This window comes from Caretta caretta, chromosome 11, assembly GCF_965140235.1.
Source record: "Caretta caretta isolate rCarCar2 chromosome 11, rCarCar1.hap1, whole genome shotgun sequence".
Taxonomy (NCBI): domain Eukaryota; kingdom Metazoa; phylum Chordata; order Testudines; family Cheloniidae; genus Caretta; species Caretta caretta.
The window spans coordinates 36,893,509-36,918,379 of NC_134216.1; the positions used below are offsets into that span (position 1 = coordinate 36,893,509).

A 24,871-nucleotide genomic window follows, 5' to 3' on the forward strand; every position below is an offset into this window, starting at 1 on the left:
GACAGCATGCTGACACACTCTCAGCACCCCAAAACACACTGTCTCTCTCTCCACATACACACAACACACTCCCTGTCACACTCCACCCCCCGCCCCCATTTGAAAAGCATGTTGCAGCCACTTGCACGCTGGGATAGCTACCACAATGCACTGCTCTTTGTGGCTTTGCAAGAGCTGCTAATGTCGCTACGCCGGTGCGCTTGAATCTGACAGTGTAAACACAGGGCAGCGTTCTCCCTGCTGTGGTCTCCGAAGGCTGGTTTAACTCCCAGCGCTCTACATCTGCAAGTATAGCCATGCCCATACGCTATTTTGGCATGGGCCTCTCTCAATCTCTCCTGTTGGAACTGTTCCATTTGTATAAATAATTAAATAACACTGGGCAAGAGAGAGTGAGAAATTGACTCTATAGCCTGGTGACTAGGGCGCTCATCTGGGATGTGGCAGATGCAGAGATAGGAACCTGGGGTGAGTTTCTCTCCAACCAGAAATTTAATCCTGGAACTGAGAAACCTTCTGGATGAAAACACATTTGGCCAAAAAAATCCTGACCAGCTCGAGTTCTACTACATCTAGGACCCACTTGTCCACTGTTATGTCCTTCCAGGCTCGAAGTGGCGAATGTGGTAGAGTTGGATCTTTGCTCCTGACATACATATCAAAACTGGGGAGACAGAGAAGTGACAAAAAGGGTGTCTCCTAAACACAGAACCTTTGCCTCACAGCTCTGTTTTTTTGGATGTCTGTTAGTGTTTACACGTACTGCCACAGTCCCTCTCTAGCAGCAGAGCATGCCGTTGCACAGGACTTCACGTCTAACACCCCTTGCTGACCACTTCCTTGACTCTACGCTGGCCTGTCTCTGTCTGGGTTTTCCATGGCCCAGCTTTTCAGCCAGATCACCTCCCAAGTTCAGTTGCTTATGAGTAACAAAAGTCCAGTTGTAAATCCAAACCAAGATCCAAAGCAATTTCTTCTGCCCGTCTTGGGCTGGGCTGAAGTTTTGTGCTCTTTGCCCTTACTCCGGGGCCCTTCCAAGTTCCTCTATGCTGTTTCCTCCCAGCAGATTTCCCACTGTCTCCCCTCCATAATGACTCTGTGCTCTTCCCTCAGAGATCTCCATGCTTCTTACACGCCCTATCTCAGCGACCCTACAGGAACCTGTCCTACTCCCTGTGGTTTTCTCCATCCTGCCTTCAGCAGGTCTATTCCAGTCTCCTTCCCCATGACTGAGTTCTCTTCCCTACCTATGTAATTTTCCCTGAGGGGTAGGCCTTCTGTCTGATGTCCATTGAAGGGGGCAAAATGGTCTTTGGGCATACAAATCCCAAAATGGGAGGCGGAATTCGCTGTAGGAAGGAATCAGGGTAACTGAATGAACCAAGTCTGCCTCTTCTGAGATTCCTTGGAAGAGGAGAAGACATCTGGGAAAGGAGCCCAAGGAAACAATATTGGTAAGGCAAAGACTATATCAGCAGGAGATGCTGATGTTGTCTTTGGCACCAGAGAGGTGAGGTTGAAGTGGGAGATCAGGAGGATCCAGAGGAGTCAATACCAAATTGGTGCTCTTCCAAGATAAGTACTACCGTTTTTTTCTATGGTGCTTTCCCCTTAATGGTGGGGAATCTTTTTCAGCATACTTGTTCTTCTTCCTGTTTCCAGGGAGCTAGAGAGAAAAAAAGTTGGCATCCAACATGAACTCAAAAAGTCAAAAAGAAAAGGAGTACTTGTGGCACCTTAGAGACTAACCAATTTATTTGAGCATGAGCTTTCGTGAGCTACAGCTCACTTCATCAGATGCATCAGATGCATCTGCTGTAGCTCACGAAAGCTCATGCTCAAATAAATTGGTTAGTCTCTAAGGTGCCACAAGTACTCCTTTTCTTTTTGCGAATACAGACTAACACGGCTGTTACTCTGAAACCTGTCAAAAAGTCAGTTCTGTTTTGTGAAGGCATTTCTTAGGGCACTCCTAAAATGTCAACAACACCCAGGATGTAAAGAGCATCAAGGTATCAGGACAGTGTCTTTCAGATATCAATACTGGAGTGAAAACTATTTTCTGACTTAGGTAACTAAATACTGGCACTGGGACCACAAGGTCTTTTAGGGTCTTGAAAAAGATGAGTTCTTCAGTTGTGATTGTTCAGACCTGGAAGAGACTGACTGGAGCTGAAGGTTGTGGTTTTAATGCCTTCAGCACTGAAATGTCCTCTTTTAACGCCTATGTCCTGTCTGGCTTCTATTTAGACATTGTAGTGGAGTCCTTATTAGGCAGAGTCAAGATTGGCTTCAGGAGGCTAGTGGGAGAGAGGCTGGGAGTTGAAGACAGCCATTGTGGGCCCTCGTGGTGTGCCAGCCAGAATCCACTGCTCTTTCTAACAGCCTTACTCAAAGGGCTTGAGGAATGAAAACCTATCAGACTTTACATCTCTTGGGAGGTGAGTTTCCTCCAGACAAAAGAGGTAGTATGTGCGTACATCATATTTCAGGAATATCCCTGAACTGCAGGCACACCTCTTGAAACTCTTCTTCAGGTCTGCCATTGTTGGCACTGACCCAAGTACAGTGAAGGAATGCACTGAGCTAAAATGAAATATTTTAACTGAAAAGGGAATGCTTTGGTAATATATATATTTAGCTAGCTAAGACTAACAGATAATAAGGGCTTATCTAGACAAACAGTTATTGTGCAATAAGCTGAAGTGTAAATCTACAGCACACCAACATGCCATGCAATTAGGGTCCAGGTGGACCCTGCTGCCATGTATTAGAAGTTCCCTTCTGTACTCCAGTGCACACTAGGGAACTGTCAGTATGTGGTAGGAGGGTCCATGCGGACATTTAGTGCACAGCACGCTAGTGTGCTGTAAATTTACACCCCAGCTTCCCGCACACTAACTGTTCACATAGACAAAACTATAAGAACGGGTTTTAAAAAAAGAACATCCAACAGTCAAGCAGACCTGGCATAACAGTGAGATTCCTCACATCCATAACAGACCATGGTCAGAAAGGAACTGAGGCAGGTGCAGCTCACACCTTCTTAATAACGGTCTATGACACCAAAGGCAAGATTCACAAAGGAACTTAGGTGGGGGGATGCTAAGTGTTGCCGTGCATAACTTTTAAGTGCCTAGAAAATCACTGGAATTCACAAAGCCTGAGTTCAGCACCTAGGTTCTCTGCACAATGAATGGGGAGAGAGAGGCACCTCAAAATGGCATTCACAAAATGGCAGCATTGTTGGGCAGTTCCTCACCTAAAATAGCCAGTGGAAGATGCCAGGCTGAGGGGTCTGTGCTAAGCCCTGTTTCTCTTTTGGAGATAGGTGCCAAAATTTGGGCTACAGGAAGGTACCTCCTTCTGCTTGGGATTCTCAGCTGCAAACCCTCTATTTGTGTTAGGCACCTATGCCATTTGAGGAAGAAGCTGGGAGAGGAGAATGTCCCCCATAACTTTTAGTGCAGTGGTTAGGGTATTCAGCTGGGATGTGGGAGACCCCCAGTTCAAGTCTCCCTCCACTTGATTGGGAGAAGGATTTGAACTGGGATTCCTTATTTCTCAGGTGAGTGCCTGAACTCCCGGGCGAAGGGATATTCTGATGTGTGGGGCTCCCACAGTCTCTCCCTTTCAAACTGTTATACTTTGGATAAATAATTAAAGAATCATTGGGCCAGAGAGAGAGCATGAGAATGACATTGTGGCCTGCTGGTTAGCGCACTCACCAGAGAGGCAAAAGAGCAAAGATCCACTCCATCTGCTCCGAACAACTTTTAAAGCTTATTTATCCACAGTGGGACAGCTTGAAAAAGAGAGAATGAAGGAGCCCCACATCAGAGTATCCCAAAGCCTAGTAGTCTATGGCAGATCGCAGTTCAATCTCTTCTGCTGATCCCATATGTGGTGGGGAGGGAGAGGACTTGAACTGTAGGTCTGACATATCCCAGGTGACTAACAACCACTGGACTAAAAGTTATAAGAATGGTCCCCCTTTCTCTCCCCCACACCGCCATCATTTTGTGTAAGTCCACCTATAGTAGGTGAGCTCTGAGACATTTACTGGATCAGTTCCTACAGGCAAGTTAGGTGCAGGAGTGCCTATCTTCTCCTGGTTCATGCATTGTTCTGTGGCTTAGGCATCCGGACACCTGGCATGGGGCTGCAGTACACATCATCAGATGTAGCAACATAGGGGACTAGAGAACTTTTACTGCAAAAATCCAAGCAAGTTTAGATGCCTACAAATTTGGCAGCAGCTGAGCAGGTTTTGTGAATCCCAGTGGGGCCTGGTGCTGGGATTTATGCACTAAAGTGGCAGTTAGGTGGCTATGTCCTTCTGTGAATCTATCCCCAAGTGTTCAGTGCAGTCATGGCTTTCTAGAAGGTTCAGGATCACTGAGGCACCAGTGCCATGAATGCCATTAGTGGAAGTATGCAGAGATGCCACAAAGAAGTAATGTACTGTGTTTTGCATGAACGGATAGCTCAAAATAGCCTAAAAGATTCTCTTTGCACTTTTATAATAATGACCTTCAGATTGAGAAGGGCCAGAATTTTCAGCCAAAAAGGAAAAAAACCCAGAGAAAATAATAAGTGCTTGCGTAGAGTGACCTAGAATCAATGGTGCAACCACATAAAGAGTTTGTAGGAAATGGCCATGTGTGAGAATGCATTAGTCCTCCAGTTACATTGAAAGGAATATCCACAGGACACTAAATAACTTGGAGGTGCGGGGAAGGGAAAGGATGTGTCCCACTCATCACCTGGACTATTATGAAGCTATAGCATACAGTATCTTGGTACGCTTTTATGTAATAATGCTTTTCAATTGTTTCAATCAGAATAAATGCTTGGGACAAACATTCCACATTTTTTATGACTTCAAAAAAGCAATGTCTTATATTGTCTTTAGGACAGAGATGAGACACTTGAATACTTATCTTCTTTTTTTGCTGGTTGAAGTTATCAATGATAACACCAATGAACAAATTCAGGGTAAAAAAAGATCCAAAAATGATAAAGATGACAAAATAAAGATACATGTATAGGTTGTCTTCATATTTAGGTTGATCCTCCACCTACAAAACAAGTTTTGGCAAAAAAAAAAAAAAAAAAAGAAAGAAAGAAAGAAAGAAAATCAGCACTAACATTCCATGTCAATAATTCATTGAAAAAGCAGCAACTCACAACACAAAGATCCAAAATACTTCTGTCCTGGGATAGTACCTTCCCACTCTAATTATTTAATATATTTTTGCCCTGCAGCTATTGAAATCAATGGGAGTTTTGCTATCAGTTTATAATAATTCGTATTTAGCAGAATTTTTGCCATGCTCACTCACTCATTTTTGTTACAACGTTGACCTCAGAGTCTATACAAGGAAAAGAAGACTTTAGAACATATAATGTACTTACAGCTCTTGAATCAATAGCTGCATACATAATATCCATCCATCCTTTAAATGTAGCCTGTAAATGAAACACATGTTTGATATCTGTGTAAAAATATGGGTTCATGAAAATAGCTAGAGCCCAACATTTTATATAACTGTTTTCATCAACTGAATACAGTAGCAGGAATCTTTATATCACATTTAAATCATTGGTCTAATATAATATAATTATAATATAATATATTTATAGTTCAAGTTAATCTCTTGGCTTTCTTTATAACTGCTTATCAGATACACTACTGTGTATCCCACCATAATATCTGTATATGAGCAGTGGCATAGTAAGCAATTAGTATAACCATAAAATCATATATTGATAATTTCTAATCATCTACTGTAAATGATAGTGTACAGTATCTATTTTAATGGAATAAATGCTCATCAAATTCAGTCAGGAAATGTAAGTCAGGAAAGTGGCAACCAGTAGGAACCAAGAATGTTTAAGCCCTCCAGCAAGGTAAATCTTTCCCATCTCTAATTCCCAGTTTGATTCCTACTTTGTCAATGGTCAAAATTGTTCTCTCTGGTTTAGTGATTTAGTTTTTACTATAGTTATATTTTAACATGTTTTAATATATGCTAGGTCTCTCATATATGTTATTTTCTGTAAATCTACTGGAAGAAGAGAATATTGAACAGAAGATGTGCACTATATGTAGCAAAGACTAAAGATGCACCATCTGTGGTAGCATTCTATGGACTTCTACATCTGATTCCTTCTGAGCATAAAACCTAATAGAGACATGAAGACAGTCAGAGAAAGGACATCTCCAAGTAAGAATCAACATACTGAGATTTAATCCAAACATGCCTAGAGAAGAAATGGAGGATTCAAGTACTTCTGTATTCCTTTTGTGCCACCCATCATCATCTGGTTAAAGAAGGCTTCAGTTGGATTCCTTCCTGCCTCTGCCAAAAAAATGAAGGCACAGATCCCAGCCCAGAATAGGGAACCTCCTCTTTCATGATTATTGCTGCCTCATTAGTTTCTTGACAACTAGTTAGTGGTGGGGTTATTGGAAAAACAAACTCTGTCCATGGAGCATATAAAGTACAATACAAGTAGCATCCTCATGAAATAGACCAATCAAAAGTGACTAAAGTACTGAAGAGACAAAGTGGGACCATTCATGATTAAAACAAAAAACAGTCCTGAAGCAGCAGAGTTTTTAGACATGTAGGGTTGCCCTCAGGTGTATGTCCAGGAGGAGCAAGTTTAATAACTTAGGTGCCACGACAGTAAAGATTAGATCATGCTGACAATTTATGGCATAATGGTAAAACCCCTAAAAGATCATGTTAGAGTGCAGGTACCCATGAACATGACTGAAGTCTCAGAAATGGCCAGAGATTTTAAAGTCAACATAACCATTTGAAAATCAGATCTGCCATCTTACACACTGGTGGAAAAATGCAGTGTGTCCATAATATGATCCCATCTGCTCAATCTATTAAGCAGGCATACTTATGTACATGCTGGAAGTGGAGGAACGCTTCTGGACGGTGTGTTTTATTTTCTCTGACCCAGACACACACCACCTGAATCCTCATAAATGGTCTCCCAGACAGACTGGAATTATTTTTAAATATGTATGTATTTATATTATAATGAATATATTCATATTAACGTAGATTAACTGGGAGAAGAGAAAATGGTTAACCCTCTTACCCTCTTAACCCCCAATAAACAGATACAAATAAAAAGAAAAATGCAGATCTCCAACCACATCTGAGACAAGAGGAAAGAACTGATGAACTCTCAAAGCCCATATAGCTAATTATTATTACATAAAAGAGCAACTTAAAAAAGAGAGACTGTGTAGAAGCTTCAGGGGGTGAGGATGAAGAAGTGCTAACTATAAATGCTACTTAATTGTAGTGTCTTTAAAAAGAGCTGAAGTAGAATCTGTATTCATGACACTAACACAATTTCACAAAGCCATAGATAGAACATTACTGCTCCCAACAAGTGAAGAAAAAAAACCCAGAAAAACAAATCAGAATTCCCGAGCAAAAAAATTAGGGAGAATGGGTTGTGAACTGATACCTCACTAGAATCCAATATGCTCCCTCACTGTAGTGGTTGGTTTTCTTTTGAATCCCTCAAGTGAGTCATCAGGAAACAGTGAATACAATCATCATTGTAAAAAAAAAATTATGTTAATTGATATTATGGGAGCGAACAAACCCCCTTCATCATTTCCCAAACTGGAAAGCTCACTTCAGTTACAGAAATATTCTTCTTCAAGTCTGTGTTGCTCTGGAATAGTAGAATACCATGTAGAGGAAATTCAGAACTAGGGTGCTGAAGTTAGTAAATGGGTACAGCTCCTGCTGAGGTCGATGCCAGCTTATTTTAGGCTTGAATTTGGCCTATAACCTTTTCCTCAAGAGAAGTAAAGCTTTGCTTACATATTTCCAAAATTACTGTCTTTATCCCTATTGAATAAAATAAGAGTACAAGAGTCTAGAATCTTATCTCAGTCACACTGATGTAACTTGGCATAGCTCCAATGATTTCTCATTCACACTGATTTAAATCTGGAATAACTCCACTGATTTTAAAGTGGTTACTTTAGATTACCCGAGTGTAGCTGAGATCAGAATCTGATCCAAACCATTCTGGCCAATGAGCCCAGATAAGCCTATGGGTAAGTGTAAATTTGAATGGAATTAAAAAATACTCTCAAAACCAAACAAAAACAAAAACCCAACCCAACTTACCTTCAGCAAGAATGGATCAAGTTTTCAGTGAAAACTGTAAGATCGCACTGGTGTTATGCCACTCTATTCCTTTACTAAAGCCAAGCGACCAGAGATGATTTTAGGAACATTTTCAAGTGTCTATTTTTGGGCACAACAATATATTGCTTTTAATTAATATCCTGTTGGTGCTTTATAGCTGTCCACATCTGCCTGGTAGAACTGCATCATCCAAACTTTTTACCCCACATTCCAAAGCTCTATTTTCTCCTCCTTTCTATCTACCTTGAAGCAAAAGAATCAAATCAGTATTTACCCTAATGGCTTGCAAAATTTTGACCTGAGAAGTGTCTCTTACCCCCAGGAGATTTACTTACCAAAGGAATCCAAAATACTAGATTTCAGGTTTATACCTGTTACAAGAGAGCCATGCCACAAAGGAGATACCAGCAGATGCCCTTTATTTTCTCCCAACACCTCCCTCTCCTTCTCCACTTACAGCTGCATGAGAATTGGGAAGAAGGAGTTTCTCCAGCTTTGTCACTTCTCTTCAGGGATATAGAAAATCTTCACACAAGTTTAGACACCGCCCCACCCCCCTCAAAAAAATAAGTCATCCGCAGATTCACACAGACCAAAACCAGCTGTATTGGACCATAAAATGGAAAGTTTTGAACTAGAGGCATCTTCAGAGTCTACATAGAATGAACATTTCAGTGTCACGTAAAAAGATACAAACTCAAACTACAGATGTATCCTGGAAATTTTTCTTCGTCTCTGATCACCAAAGTCTTCATTGATATTTCCCAGGATTCTGTAAAACTGTTGGCACATATCATGAACCCAAGTGTTTTAGCCAGAAAAGCTTTATGGCTCTGCACTTGTACTAGGAAATTGCTCTTCTAAGGTTCTGATTTCTGTAGAGATAAACTAGACTGAAAGAATTCTTCATAAAACTCACCCAAGAGAGATCCACAGATATTTTTGTCAGCTCAGAAAAATCTACTGTGGATACAGAGGCAGCCTAAATACAGAATTTACAGGGTTTTTTTCAGAAACTAGACCAGATCTTCTGGGTGTGCCACCTGTCTAGTGACTCAGACCAAGGATCTTTATAAAACTTCTATTTACTTTTCTGCATCACTCTCATAAGAGAAATAATACTTATATTCAGAGAACATTAGACTTTAATCATGGATGAGAGTGCTAGGTCCTGATTTTGGAAAAAAAGTTTTTTTTATAGAAATCCTGTTCCTTCTTCCCTTAGCATTGTAATCTCCTCTATCCAAGCCTTCTCCATGATAAAAAGGAACTGTTTCTAGAATCTCTTGCTCCAAACAGAAACCAGAAGAGATCCAAGGAAACAGGAATTTATTCCAGATTGTCTACTGTCCAGAAAGACTACAAGAACCTACAATATTTCTCTCCCGGAAAGATGTGACTCAGCAAATAATATCACCTGGTTATAAAAAATGGGTAATGCTAACAAAAAGATGAGTTTGAAAAACAAAGCCCTTCTAATGCTACTGGCCTTCTGCAAAAGGGACCTTTGTTGCATACTACGGGGTATGTCTATACTGCAATTAAAAACCCACAACTGGCCCATGCCAACTCATGGAGCAGGTCCTCAAGGAATCAATTCTGAAGCACTTAGAGGAGAGGAAAGTCATCAGGAACAGTCAGCATGGATTCACCAAGGGCAAGTCATGCCTGACTAATCTAATTGCCTTCTATGACGAGATAACTGGTTCTGTGGATGAAGGGAAAGCAGTGGACGTGTTGTTCCTTGACTTTAGCAAAGCTTTTGACACTGTCTCCCACAGTATTCTTGCCAGCAAGTTAAAGAAGTATGGGCTGGGTGAATGGACTATAAGGTGGATAGAAAGCTGGCTAGATTGTCGGGCTCAACGGGTAGTGATCAATGGCTCCATGTCTAGTTGGCAGCCGGTATCAAATGGAGTGCCACAAGGATCGGTCCTGGGGCCGGTTTTGTTCAATATCTTCATTAATGATCTGGAGGATGGTGTGGATTGCACCCTCAGCAAGTTTGCAGATGACACTAAACTGGGAGGAGAGGTAGATACGCTGGAGGGTAGGGATAGGATACAGAGGGACCTAGACAAATTGGAGGATTGGGCCAAAAGAAATCTGATGAGGTTCAACAAGGACAAGTGCAGAGTCCTGCACTTAGGACGGAAGAATCCCATGCACCGCTACAGACTAGGGACCGAATGGCTCAGCAGCAGTTCTGCAGAAAAGGACCTAGGGGTTACAGTGGACGAGAAGCTGGATATGAGTCAACAGTGTGCCCTTGTTGCCAAGAAGGCCAATGGCATTTTGGGATGTATAAGTAGGGGCATTGCCACCAGATCTAGGGACGTGATCGTTCCCCTCTATTCGACATTGGTGAGGCCTCAGCTGGAGCACTGTGTCCAGTTTTGGGCTCCACACTACAAGGAGGATGTGGAAAAATTGGAAAGAGTGCAGCAGAGGGCAACAAAAATGATTAGGGGACTGGAACACATGAGTTATGAGGAGAGGCTGAGGGAACTGGGGATGTTTAGTCTATGGAAGAAAAGAATGAGGGGGGATTTGATAGCTGCTTTCAAGTACCTGAAAGAGGGTTCCAAAGAGGATGGCTCTAGACTGTTCTCAGTGGTAGTAGATGACAGAAGGAGGAGTAATGGTCTCAAGTTGCAGTGGGGGAGATTTAGGTTGGATATTAGGAAAAACTTTTTCACTAGGAGGGTGGTGAAACACTGGAATGCGTTACCTAGGGAGGTGGTGGAATCTCCTTCCTTAGAAGTTTTTAAGGTCAGGCTTGACAAAGCCCTGGCTGGGATGATTTAGTTGGGGATCGGTCCTGCTTTGAGCAGGGGGTTGGACTAGATGATCTCCTGAGGTCCCTTCCAACCCTGATATTCTATGATTCTATGAACTGACTTGGGTTCACACAGGGCTTGGGCTAAGGGGCTGTTTAATCATGTTGTAGTCATTCAGGCTCAGGCTGTAGCCAGAGCTCTGGGACCCTCACAGGTCCTATAGTCTGGGCTCCAGCTCAAGCCTCTATATCACAGTTAAACAGCCCTTCAGCCCAAGCCCTTTAGCCCAAGTCAGCATGAGCCAGCATGAGCCAGCTACGGGTTTTTAATTGTAGTGTAGACATACTCAGAGTATCGCTGATATGCGCCCACTAGTGCTTATCACTTATCACTGAGTTTGTCAGAAAAAGCAATGCCCCCCATGTGGAAATTTCCACATTATTCAATAAAGTTTTTCCTTAGCTTCCTAGCATCCTGAGCCAAAGCCCTTTCATGTCAATGGAAAGCCTCACAATAACTTCAATCAGCTTTGGTTCAGACTGTTAGGGAGCTGGAGAAAGAACTCTTTTGTCTCCTATTGACTTCAGTGCGCTTTTGGTTCAGAAGTTAAGAATGCAGATAGTGTCCCACAGAGGAAGCACAGCAAGACTATCCATTGACAATCACACTTTTGTATCTAGATTCCTCAGGATTAATGTTTTATCTTAAACCATCATCCAAGTGCACAATTTCTCCCAAAAGCATTATCTATATTCCCCGCATATTATGGTACTCAGCCAATCAATTCCTCATATCTGTTCCTTTCAGACACCCTTTTTGTTGCTACATATTCAGTAGGAAGGTTAGATACACAAAAGTTCTGATATTTCCATCTTTTCTTCATCAAAGATCAAAGTAGTCTTAAGGCTCTGCCCTAGATTCTTGTCTAACATGGTATCTCTTTTCCATATCAATTAGAAGATGGCTTTTTAAATTTCTGCCCTGATAAACAAAGCTATGTACAGAGCCCTGAAAAGCTACATCTCTGAATCATGTCCTTCACTGTGTTTTTTAAGGCACATAATAAAAGGTTCTAAAGTAGTAATTTCCAAATTCACAAAAGGGATTTACAAGCACAAGTTCCACTGAAAGCCAATTAGACTTTTGCTCTAAAATCCTATAGGCACCTTTGAAAATTTCCCCTTAGTGCTTTTATTGTTCCATGATTGCAAAATGGATATTATCACTTTATCGCACACATCTTCAAAGATGTAGAGCTCCCTGTCCATTTTGTGGGCAGCCAGAAGAGACTTTTTCGTCAAGGAAATAAATAAACACATATGTGCAAGTTCTCTCAGTACTTTCTACAAGCTCTATATCAGAATGGAAAAAAGAAGTGGTGGCATTGCCCAAGTTCCATCCACAAACCAAGTTCCACACACAGAAAGGTTTGCCTCCTTGAGATAACAGAATGAGACACTACTCTTAGTATATTGTGCAGATGTTCAAAATATGACCATGCATCTTCTGTTGGACTCCTTGGGCCTGGCTCTCCCTCACTGAGGTACAGGTACACCCATAGGCAGGACTGGATTAAGGCACAGGCAAAATAGGCTCACATCTGTGACCCGAGCTCCCAGAGTCATGCAATGGATTTAGAAATCTAAGTTTTCATTAAAAAAAAAATCTTTCTAGCCCTCATGGTGACTCACAGACTTTAAGGTCAGAAGGGATCGTGATCATCTAGTCTGACCTCCTGAACATTGCAGGTCACAGAACCTCACCCACCCACTCCTGAAATAGGCCCTTAACCTCTGGCTGAGTTGCTGAAATCCTCAAATCATGATTTAAAGACTTCAAGTTACAGAGAATCCACCATTTACACTAGCTTAAACCTGCAAGTGACCATGCTGCAGAGGAAGGCGAAAAAAACCCCAGCCAATCTGACCCAGGGGAAAATTCCTACCCAACCCTAAATATGGCGATCATTTAGATCCTGAGCATGTGGGCAAGACCCATCAGGCAGATATCTGGAAAAGAATTCTCTATAGTAACTAGAAAAGGAGTACTTGTGGCACCTTAGAGACTAACCAATTTATTTGAGCATGAGCTTTCGTGAGCTACAGCTCACTTCATGAAGTGAGCTGTTGCTCACGAAAGCTCATGCTCAAATAAATTGGTTAGTCTCTAAGGTGCCACAAGTACTCCTTTTCTTTTTGCGAATACAGACTAACACGGCTATTACTCTGAAACCTGTCTATAGTAACTGAGACCCCTCTCCAATTAGGGGTTGAAAAGAATAGCTTGAAAATGTGAACCAAGTATAAATGATGCCATGATGCCTCCTGAGTCTACAGATGGCCTCCAGCAGAGGGGAGAACACCAGCCACCAAAGACAGAAAGGAATACACCTGGTCCTACCTCCATCCCTGAACAGACCAGGCTCCCATTGTCCAGGGAGGCTCTGGACTAGTTGGGGATGGCTTGGAGGATGCCTTGCTGAGCTCTGCTGGATTAGCTTCCCTTTAGTGGGGCTCATATCCCACCCTGGACTCCCTTCCTCCACTCTGGCCTATTGGCTCCAGAGGGCAGACTGAGAGAAAAAAGTGTTGGAATTCTCTCAAGTACAAACCACTTGCGTTACCACATGAAATTATACTCACAGTGGATTGTGCACATTTCCATAACATGCTTGTCACTCTTCCATGCTGAAATCAGTAGTGAAATGATTAACAATGTTGATATTTAAATTATTGTAATTGCGCATTTGAGACACCACCCTACTGAGATGAATGAGGTAGTTCACAATTGTCTGAAATTGTTTTGTAAGTTTATGCTTGGTTCATGTTTTCATGATTTTCTTCACAACCATAAATGCTCTAGGCTCACTTTTTTTTTTTTTTTTTAAATAAAAGATCAGACTCTGGTAAACTAGGTAACAGCTTAAAAAAAAGTATGAAGTTGCCAGCTTGATGTGATTCAGTCAAATTAAAACCCTGAATTGTAGACTCATTTTCTTGGCTTCAGTCAAGAATTAGGCTGCTGGATCATTTGAGACATAGGATGTTTCTTCACTGCTGAAAAAGGCCATTTTTTTTACAGCAAGATAGCTAACATATATTAACTATCTTGCTGTAAAAACACCTTTTTGGCGGTGAAAACACAGCCATAGAGTGCCATACCCCTCCTCATGCGTTAGGTATACTCCTTGGGATTCTAATTTTGTTAAGAAAACTCCACAAATTAGTTGGTGTGGGGACTCAAGGGGACAGATTTCATACATAAAGCTATCTAATGGCTTTCTTTCTGCTTTACCTACTTCTCTGTGTACTGAGACTCAGATCACACCAGTCTGCACTGGTGGCAGCTGAATCACTGAAAAGGGAATTTCTTATTTGAGAATTCTTTTCTGTGACTTAGTTACACCAATGCAGACTCCTGCCCTTTAGTAACAATAACATTAGAAGTACCCATGTGGTGTAATACCATTCCAAGTTACAACTCTGAAAATTCTCAAATCAGTAATGAGAAAGAGGGAGGGAGGAAGGGAGAAGGAATTATCCTGCTGGAAAGCATGGAAATCCTTGGTTCCTACTAATTATCATCTGCCTACATGATATGACAGAGAAATATTAGCCATCAGTGCACTGGTATTACTGAGTCACAGACAAAAATTATCAGGTAAGAATTGCTCTTTTAGTACCCAGAAATGGGGGGGGGGGGAAATCGCTTTTTACTATTACATATAAGCAATAAGAGGTATATAAAGAGTGATCACTTACTACTTGAAGTAAAGAAAGATACCCAAATCCTACATTATCAAAGTTTACTTTCACGTTTTTCCATCGGGCAGTTTCATTGTTTTTTATGAGTTCCTCGCACTGACTAAAATTGTTGATTCTGTCGACTTCAAACCTTTTATCAGTTGTGGTGTTAACACAGTAGTAGAACTTCCCAGCAAACAGATTTACTCCCATGATGCTGAAAATTAGCCAGAATATGAGACAAACGAGAAGCACGTTCATGATGGATGGAATTGCTCCTAAAAGGGCATTCACAACCACCTAGTACACAAATACAGGGGGAAAAAGAAAAAAGTGTAAGAGTACTTATGACAGTAAAATAATTACATTGTTTTATCAATGCTTAATCAATCTAAATTTTTATTAAAAAGCTAATACTCAAAATGTTAATGCAATATGTTAATGACAATAGTGTTACTCTATTCCTTTAAATATTTAAAGTTACCCAGAAGAACAACAAAAAATTGAGAAAAACTAAAATAACTAAATGAAGAACAAAATAGAAACCTGGTGGTAGTAAGATGAAGTCTTAAATTGATGTGCTCTATAAAAAAAGAGAGATAAATGTTAAATATAAATTCAGAAAATTAAAATAATCTAAAGATGCAATAAATTATAGTGTGCAAACTTAAAAATGATTGGTGACATGTAGATTTGTTCAATATGCCTGTGAAATTAAAACTGAAAACACAATGCCCAAAATTTAAAAACCAAGAACTACATTAAAAGGATTATTCAAGTTTTATATATCTTTATTGCCTTATAGATCCATGCATTATTATTACAAAGATTAATTTCTTTGCATAGATAAGCAAGACAGTTTTGCCATATGTGTTTATTTGAATCAACATAGTTTATTTCAAGCTCCAGTCTTGTTTCATTTATTGAGTTCAATTCAGTAAACTTATTTTAAATGAAACAATTTTTCAAAATCAGTGAACGAACAATTCCAAAATCTACAGAGGGAAGTTGATAAAAGAAGAGATCAAAACAGCAAATGCAAAAGAGCACAGAGCTCTTGGAATAGACTAAACAGCGATTAAATTGACTATTAAAATACCTTTAAAAAAGTATCTTCCAAAATAACGCAGGGTTTTAGTTATCAATGAAAAGCTAGATTTCTATCCTGCAAAGCAGTTGCTGGATGCGGGGAAGAGGACTTCCTTTGGGAGGAATACATTTGATTTACCACATGAAGTATTATTAATTGCTTACAGTAGGTCTTGTATATTGTAGCAATCCTTAACAAATCCTCCAGAAAATTTATCCTAGGCTTAGTCTACATGACAAAGTTTTACCAGCATAGCTATGTCAGTTAGAAGTTTGAAAAAAACCATACCCCCCTAGATGACAAAGCTATGCCAGCAAAAGCTCTGCTGTAGATGCAGTTATACCAGCAAAAGAGTACTTTGGCAGGATACCTAATGTCGTTCAGGGAGGTGGTTTAAATATGCCAGCAAAGAAACTCCCTTGTCAGTATAAGCTGTGTCTCCACTAGGGGACTTTGCCAGCACAGCTATACCGGTATAGTTGTGTGGGCAAAGCATTAGTGGTGTACACACACCCCTAATCACCACCAGTATGTGATGCAGTAGGATAGGGGGAAACTGAAGACTGGCTCCTTCCCCTTCTCCTCTTTTGAAGCTCTGAAGTTCCACAGATGAGAGAACTCTCTCCCTCTTGAGGATGAAGTCCTGCAGGGCTTTAAAGACACAACACTAATCATCTGTGATTTTTAACTCACCCAGTGAGTAGATTTTGCTGGGGGATATGGGATGATACCCTTGAGTTAGCTAAGCAATATCAAGATCACACAGGGTTTTCTTTCATTAATTTACAGCTACTTGCCTACACTATTCCCTGGAGGCAAATTGTTACAATAGTAATCTACAGTAGAAACATGAGGTTGGTTTTTCTAATATACAGTAAATAACTCATGAGCCTGTCAAAGCTACAAAAAAATTATGGGGAGTGTGCTTGGCTAAACAGCAAAGCAATCATTTCTCCCCAAGGTCTCTGATACTAAATCTACTGATGTATTGTTTATTTGTGATTTGTTTTGAACTCTGGACAGAATACTATATGGGACCTTGTAAGGAGCAGTTGAATCTTAATACACTAAACAAAATTTAATATATGGGCCTGATTCTCAGTGATGCCATTCCTGCAGTGGGATGGGAATGGAATGGGCTGTGGAGGTAGTTTTAGCTGGCTTTAATCTACCTTTGCACTCCCTGTTTTCTGCTCCATGCAGGGGTCTACCCAGCCCCCTGTGTAGGTAAGAGCAATCTCAAAGCTGCTTAAATTTACTCTCTCTTTCCCAGAGCCTCCTATGAGTCCTGGGAAGCACAGTATAGCCACAGTACAGTACACTCCAGCTACACCCCTGCCAAGCCCCCAGTATGACCCCTATGCCACAGCCTAGGATCAAGGCCAGTATAGAGCCCTTACATCAGCTTTACACTATCTGGGCAGGCCCCTGCACACTGGCTATTCTCAGAGGTCTTTTCTGTCTGCTTTAAGGACTCTTTCCATTGACAGCATGGCATAAAGGGGCATTAATGAAACTGAGAATCACCCAAATAATCAAAAGTTTAATTTTTAAAAGTGGAATGAATTTCTTCCTTAGTGGCTTCTACTCTTATTGATAGCTTTAGGGGAAGTATGCTTGTGTTCTTAAGATTTTTATAATAGAAAATATGAAGTTCCTACAGAAATTTCTGTATACTCCAATCAGTATTTTTATTTAGTAAAAAGGCTGAAGGGGTGACAGTGAGGTTCTGGACACTGGAAGGCTATTCTCCAGAGACTGAGGAAAGGGCTGAAGGAGACAAGGATTTATTTATCTCATCCAGTAAGAAATGTAAATCTCTTGCTAACTAGGCTGATGAGATTGAGAATAAAATGAAAATTAGTAATGCGTGGATTGTTGGAATTCATTACAAGACTGAGTTGGTCGATGTCACTGTTTATCACTGCATGCTTATCTGAAATTCTAGGTCAGCTGGTGCCTTTGACTTTATTTCTGAATGCAGAATCTCCAGTACATGTTATAGTGATCTTTATTGCTCCCTTTAAAATTTTCTCTTTGTGTAGAAATCTGAAAACAGAGCTATCAAGAGAGGAAGGTGTGGGTTATTTCCATGTCCTATATAAATTAGAAAAAATTGTTTTGTTTTACGAATGTAGTGGTTGTCTCAGGTACTGGATTAACAACAGATCCAGCACAGGCACCAGAATATTAACAACAACAACAGTTATTGTTATAAATAAATACATAATTGTTGTGAAGGAAAACTGCTGTCCACATCTCACATCTTCAATTGAGAGGGCAAACCAGTCTCTCTATTCAGACTGCTAAAAAGAAAGACACTTGTTCTTGGAATTAGAACTAAATGGATTCCACCAACTCATTTCATATAGGTCACTGAATAACCATTAAATGGAAACAATTTTTGGTCACTACTGACCTGGATGCGAACTGGTGACCTAGAGATGAAAGGTTCTGTATCCTATTACCAACCCCTTGAGCTATCCAGGCCCCCTGGAAATATTTTTAAGAAAAGAAGAAAAGAAAATTAAACCTTTTAAACGAAGAAAATTCAATCTTTTGGCACCAGTAACGAGCCTTTGCCCTATCCTGCAAAGCCTGTCAGACTGGATTCTTCATGCTGCTCCTATGCTTCTGGATCCACTTTTTAATTGCACCTTGTAAAGAGTTCTTTCACATATGCTATGGTAGTAACATGTAGAGTTGGAAACCATTGTTCTTAAATTTTGTCGGGAATGACTGAAACATACTAATATGAGGAGAATCTGGCCAGTATCTTACACAACTCATTCTATGTTAATATGCGTATGCACTACATGTTTTTGGTAGGAGGGCTGTAAAGCTTTAGATTTGCAGCCAAGTATGTATGAATGTCTTATGTGTAATTTGTGGACACTCCTACAACAGTCACTGCAAATGTAATGAAAAAATAAGTTTAAAAGAGAAGTGAATATAGTGGAAGCTTCAAGTAATATTTCTTCATCACTTGAACAATTTAACAGAAAAAATAAATTGTCAACCTCTTTTTCTGAGGTACATTTTGCAATAGGTTAACAGTTTTGAAAAGCATAACTCCTGTTAATGCTCTCTCTTCAGAACTAAATCAGACATCACACAGTTATAAAAGATGTTTCTGTTTGAACAAGGGGTTGTCCTACAAGGACTTCAGCTTTGAGCTGGAGGGGACCATTGCAACACCTAAGGGAGATAGGAACCATAGAACCAGTATCTACAGAAGGGAATTTCCTACTTTATATTCCATATGCTTTGCCCTTTATAAACAAACAGAAGGCAATTCTGGACATCAAGTCTATAAGTAGATGTATGAGGAACAGAAAATTTGAAGTGCAAACTCTGGAATCACAAGCCTGAAAGAGCTCTTCACATCACAAGACAACACAGAAAGCTTTTGAAGATCTACTGCCACGACAACTTAGAACCAAATTCTTACTTTTCCTGTTTTTGAACCAATCAGAAGGATTAGGGATATACTGTCTATTGATAAAGGTTGATTTACTGGTATTAACATTATGAAGAACGATATCACAGATGACTGCCTTTTCAACAGAACACTGCTGAATTTTTCAGCAGAATTAATTTCAAAGGTGATTTTAGCTCTATGCAGCATATGAGAAGATCATAACATTTATAAAATCATAGAAATGTAGGGCTGAAAGGGACTCAAAAGGTCATCTAGTCTAACCCCTTGCACTGAGGCAGGACCAAGTATACCATTCTTCTGCTTAAATCTATTTTAGGAGAAAGAAGTTCCTTGGAATAATTTGGAAGTGTTGTAGAGAGCCATAAGTCTATTTTAAAAGTAGTGCAGAATTTAGGAAGCCCTTTTCATTGTAATAAATTCATCCCATGGACTTAGTTATTATAATAATAATTTCAGAAAACAAAAATTATGCTAGGTATTTTACAAATTCAGTTGAAAACAAATAGTTTCCTGCCTCAACGAAATTATAGTCTAATTGTAATTGTGATGAGTGAGAACAATAAACAGGAGGGAGGAGAGGGATGAGGAAGGATGAGGGTTATAACAATAACATCATGTAATTACTCAGTTAAGGGGCATATGTTGGTAGCTCAATTAAAAGGTTTTTGTTTTTCATTTAAAGCTAATAAATGAATCACTCACTTCTTGTGGGCATATCCATTAATTTTATCAAAGTTACGCCCTGTGTGAATTTGAGCTAAGTAGTCTAGGGTAAGGAGTACTGGGCGGTGGTGGTGCGGGGAACAATAGCAAGAAGAGATGAGAAGCATTTCGGAAGCTTACAAGTTCAAAATGGAATCATTCCAGCTCATTCAGCTCAGACAATGGTATTATCACATACTATTATAAAAAACACATCCACTGAGAAAACTAAACACTACAAGTTAAACATACGCAACAGACAAACACCTTTTGGATTAGTGATACTGCCAATAGAATGCCAACTTTTTTTAAGGTTTCCCTAATAATAAATTCAAAAAAGGTTGTACAAAAATAATATTTGTCTGTTTTGTACCTCTTGATTCTCATTTCTCACATGTGAAAATTATCAGATTGGCTTTTCCTCAAAAAAATTAATCTTTTTCTATAAAGAGATCAACACTGTTCTAGGTCTCATGCTCCCGAAACATGGGAAACAGGATGGAAGTATTCTAGCTCAAAGCTTTCTGAGGAAGTATTCATTCCCATGTGATAACCAATAACCACCACTATTCCCTAGAGCTGTCCAGCCAGCTCTTTCTTGACTGTAGGTAGGTAAGGAGCTCCCATTTGGAGCTGCATCTGGGTTTCTAACACCACAGCTCTGGTTCCACCTTCCATACTGTACTATGAAAATAATGGATATTCTTTGCTGATGTCCCTACCTTCCAGTCGGCCTCTAGTAAACTCAATATGATTTACTGTGGTCTACATGTCCTTTGATTCTCCAGGCTATGTGCCCCTCTTGCTGGCTCTCTTCAAATGACACATTGCCTCTGCACAAGGACCAAAAGTAACTGTCTCCATGAGACAGCCATCTATCCTCCAATACACTCCTGTCAAAAATATTACTCTGAGGAGCTCTGTATTGAATCTTCTGGTAATTTGCATATTTGAACAAGAATTTGGTGACTAAGTGTGGCAGTGTGTATTGACTGAATTAATCTAGTCAGTCATCTGGGTTCCTGACAGACCCAGATATCTCAAGAGAAGCAAGGATCACAGGAATGCCAACATCACATCTGGGTAATGGCTGATATCCAGGCCTCTGTGTCCTTGTTGCAAGCCAGAGACAATCTTCAACAGTACTTATTACACCAGCACTAGTTGAAGTTACCATGGATGGGAATGGGAAGCCCACATAGAAGAAGTTCACACTCAGGACATTTAGTATCTCAGGAACAATAGCTACACACAAATGTTCTGGAGATAAGAGAAGCCCAACTTACAGAGGCCTAGTTTCCCAAATCTTATGTTCCTGATTCAAAATGCAAGTAGGCCAACAGGTTCTGTATAAAAAAGGAGGAAGATACTGGGTTGTTCCTCTTGTAACAGAAAGTTTGCAGGTGTGGGAAAAGGCTCTGTTTCACATGACATTGTCTACCACTACTTGCCTAACAGGAAAGGAGAACATGACTGCAGACACACTTTACTTTACCCTCTCCCAGTTTACCGGTCTTCACCTTAACAGTCTGGTTCCTGACATGGTACAGGGCCCAGGGGCACAATGTGTCTCAGCACATCTTCAGTCTTCTTGGAAGTTGTCATAAATATAAAGGGAAGGGTAAACACCTTTAAATCCCTCCTGGCCAGAGGAAAAACCCTTTCACCTGTAAAGGGTTAAGAAGCTAAGATAACATCGCTGGCACCTGACCAATATGACCAATGAGGAGACAAGATACTTTCAAAGCTGGGTGGGGGGAAACAAAAGGTTCTCTCTGTTTGTGTGATGCTTTTGCCAGGACCAGAGCAGGAATGCAGGTCAGAACTCCTGTAAAGAGTTAATAAGCAATCTAGTTAGATATGCGTTAGATTCTGTTTTGTTTAAATGGCTGATAAAATAAGTTGTGCTGAATGGAATGTATATTCCTGTTTTTGTGTCTTTTGTAACTTAAGGTTTTGCCTAGAGGGATTCTCTATGTTTTGAATCTGATTACCCTGTAAGGTATTTACCATCCTGATTTTACAGAGGTGATTCTTTTACTTTTTCTTTAATTAAAATTCTCTTTTAAGAACCTGATTGCTTTTTCATTGTTCTTAAGATCCAGGGGTTTGGGTCTGTGTTCACCTATGCAAATTGGTGAGGATTTTTATCAAGCCTTCCCCAGGAAAGGGGGTGTAGTGCTTGGGAGGGATATTTTGGGTGAGAGACGTTTCCAAGTGGGCACTTCCCCTGTTCTTTGTGTAACACTTTGGTGGTGGCAGCGTTTAACCTAAGCTGGTAAGAATAAGCTTAGGGGGTCTTTCATGCAGGTCCCCACATCGGTACCCTAGAGTTCAGAGTGGGGAAGGAACCTTGACAGAGGTGTACCATAAAGACTTATAAATGCAAGTTGAAAAGGTTTGCAGTGAGCTGCAAACAGGTCCACATGGATCTCTTTAAATGCTTCCCACAAAAAATACCTAACTACCTTCTGCCTGAGTCTGTTTCCATTCATTTGGTGGCTATTTCAGCCTATGGGGGGTAGAGCAGTCACAGCTGGCTCCCACAGTGCTTACATGATTTCCACCATCACAAATCCCAGTAAAAAGTCCTGTGTCATGGAACGTAAATTTTCCCATGACAATAACTTCAATTCACAGAGTGAGTAAACTTCACGCTCTAGAAACCGAGCCACCAAATACCAAATGTGACGTTAGTGACATGAACTGTGACTTTATAGATCATTGTTGCAACCAATGTCCTATAGTTGCACCAAATCTTGTACAAAAGAGGTCAAGAAAAGTGTCTATAGGAAGGTTGTAATTTGCTGGTTATGATTATGCTGTGTGTATCATTTTTGTATCTGAAGTTATGAATATTGGCTATGTACTTGTATCTCAATGTGTTTGAGTCTAAGTAGGCTCAGTGAAGCATTTGGTCAGCTTCTTGAGAAAGGACTATTCTCAGTAAGTGTCCAATCAAGAAACACTTAACTGACAATGGACTTTGAGGATGCCAATCCACATCTGAGCTTTCCTGGGAACATTCAAACTAACATGTAAACAATGGCATCGGCCTGCAAAAAGCTGAATCATTCATGGACATGTGACTTGCCCAGGTGGCTACAAACTCCATCTTGTTGCTGTGATTCTGCACAGAAGAACAAAGGGGTTTCTGTCTACAAGAGAGAGAATATAAAAGGCCCTGGAAGTCTCTCCATTTGGTCTTTAGCTGGCTCAAGAAGTGGCCTCTCCAAAAAGATACCTGAAAGAAACTGGAACAAAGGACTATGACTACGGGGGTGTAGTGATTGCTGGACCCAGGCCATAAGCCATGACATTGGTCTGAAAGGGATTGAGCCCAGACTAGGAAGGAGTCTAGTCTGTGAAAGAAGCTTATTGGGACATCTCTGAGGGTGAGATTTACCTGTATTCAGTTCCTACTGTATTAGGCTTAGACTTGCGTGTTTTGTTTTATTTTGCTTGGTAACTTACTTTGTTCTGTCTGTTATTACTTGGAGCCACTTAAATCCTACTTTTTATCCTTAATAAAATCACTTTTACTTATTAACCCAGAGTAAGTAATTTATACCTGGGGGAGCAAACAGCTATGCATATCTCTCTGTCAGTGTTATAGAGGGCGGACAATTTATGAGTTTACCCTGTATCAGCTTTATACAGAGTAAAACAGATTCATTTGGGGTTTGGATCCCATTGGTAGCTGGGTATCTGGGTGCTAAACACAGGAGCACTTGCTAAGCCGTTTTCAATTAAGTCTGCAGCTTTGGGGGCATGGGTCTGTGTTGCAGCTGATTAGTGTATCTGGCTCAACAAGACAGGGTTCTGGAGGCCTGTAGTAGGGTGGCTGCCCCACTCCTATACCAGAGGAGGCTCCAGCAGGCCAGAGAGGCTGTGCAGGAGGGTGGCCAATCAGAGAAGGCTTGCTAGGGAGCCAATCAGAGGCTGAGTAAGAGATAGCCAATCAGGGCCAGGCTCAGCCCTATATAAAGGCTGCCCAAGAAGGGAGTAGAGAGTCTCTCCCAGGCCTTCAGAGGGTGAAGTTCTGTCTCCTGTGCAAGGGGACTAGCACCCAGGACAGTGCAGTGCAGGGCAAGTGAGGGGAGCACAAGGAACTCCAGCCTGGTATCTGCCAGGCTGCAGGCCCCAAGGGAAGGGCTGGGCCGGTGCAAAGGGAACGAAGGGGAAACGATCCAGGGAGAGAGGCAGACAAGGGGAGAGAAGGAGGGCAGGAAGACTGCAGCCAAAGGGTCCCTGGGTCGGGACCCAGAGTAGAGGGCGGGCCTGGGTCCCCCCCTTGCACATACACCCAGCCACTGGATGTGGAGATAGTGGACTGCACCGGACCCCTGGAAAAAGGGGTTAGACTTTGGGGGTGGTTGGCCGCTGTGGCTGGGCAAAGTGAAAGACTGCCGGGAAGGGGGTGAACGAGGACTAGGGGGCACTGCTGGAGGGCAGTGTCTTGAAGAGGATGCCGCAAGAAGGGAGCAACATGGGTCCAGGCACCAAGAGAGGGCGAGAGACAGATGGGACACCACCAGTGGAGGGCACTCCACACTGGTCTAAGCTAATTCCCTGACGAGTCAGCAGGATGCTCTGTCGTGGTGAGTCCCAACCCCATCACAAGGCCCAAACTGGCAGAGAAAATGGGCTCAGAGGTAGTCTCAGCACATCAGGTGACATTCCCAAGGGGGTCTCTGTGACACAACCCTAAGTTTTAAGGTATAAAGTGGCATTACAAAAGTCATTCTGTATTCCAGTCAAAGGTGACAGTGGTGGATCCTATCTCTTATCAACTGCTCATCCTGACTGTATGTTGTGATTCCTGCCTCCACAAATTAAGAAGTCCTAAATGTGAAGTCAATGCTTATAAAGTGACCCAACTTTTTGTTTCATTTGACACCAATTTATTAGAC

At 41.1% G+C, this 24,871-nt stretch overlaps 1 protein-coding gene across 10 annotated transcripts in view; it reads right to left on the reverse strand.

Annotated features, from left to right (window-relative positions):
* LOC125645228 (sodium channel protein type 1 subunit alpha-like) overlaps positions 1-24,871 on the reverse strand; it is a 189,263-nt gene that overhangs the window by 7,559 nt on the left and 156,833 nt on the right. For 8 of the 10 annotated variants that reach the window (XM_048870506.2, XM_048870503.2, XM_048870502.2 and 5 more), the window contains 3 exons: positions 14,743-15,024; positions 5,419-5,472; positions 4,944-5,081 (listed from right to left, as the gene is read on the reverse strand). In XM_048870506.2, coding sequence (XP_048726463.1) covers positions 4,944-5,081; positions 5,419-5,472; positions 14,743-15,024 — 474 coding nt within the window. The remainder of the gene's footprint in view (positions 1-4,943; positions 5,082-5,418; positions 5,473-14,742; positions 15,025-24,871) is intronic. The other 2 variants (XM_075117918.1, XM_075117919.1) reach the window with 1 other exon arrangement.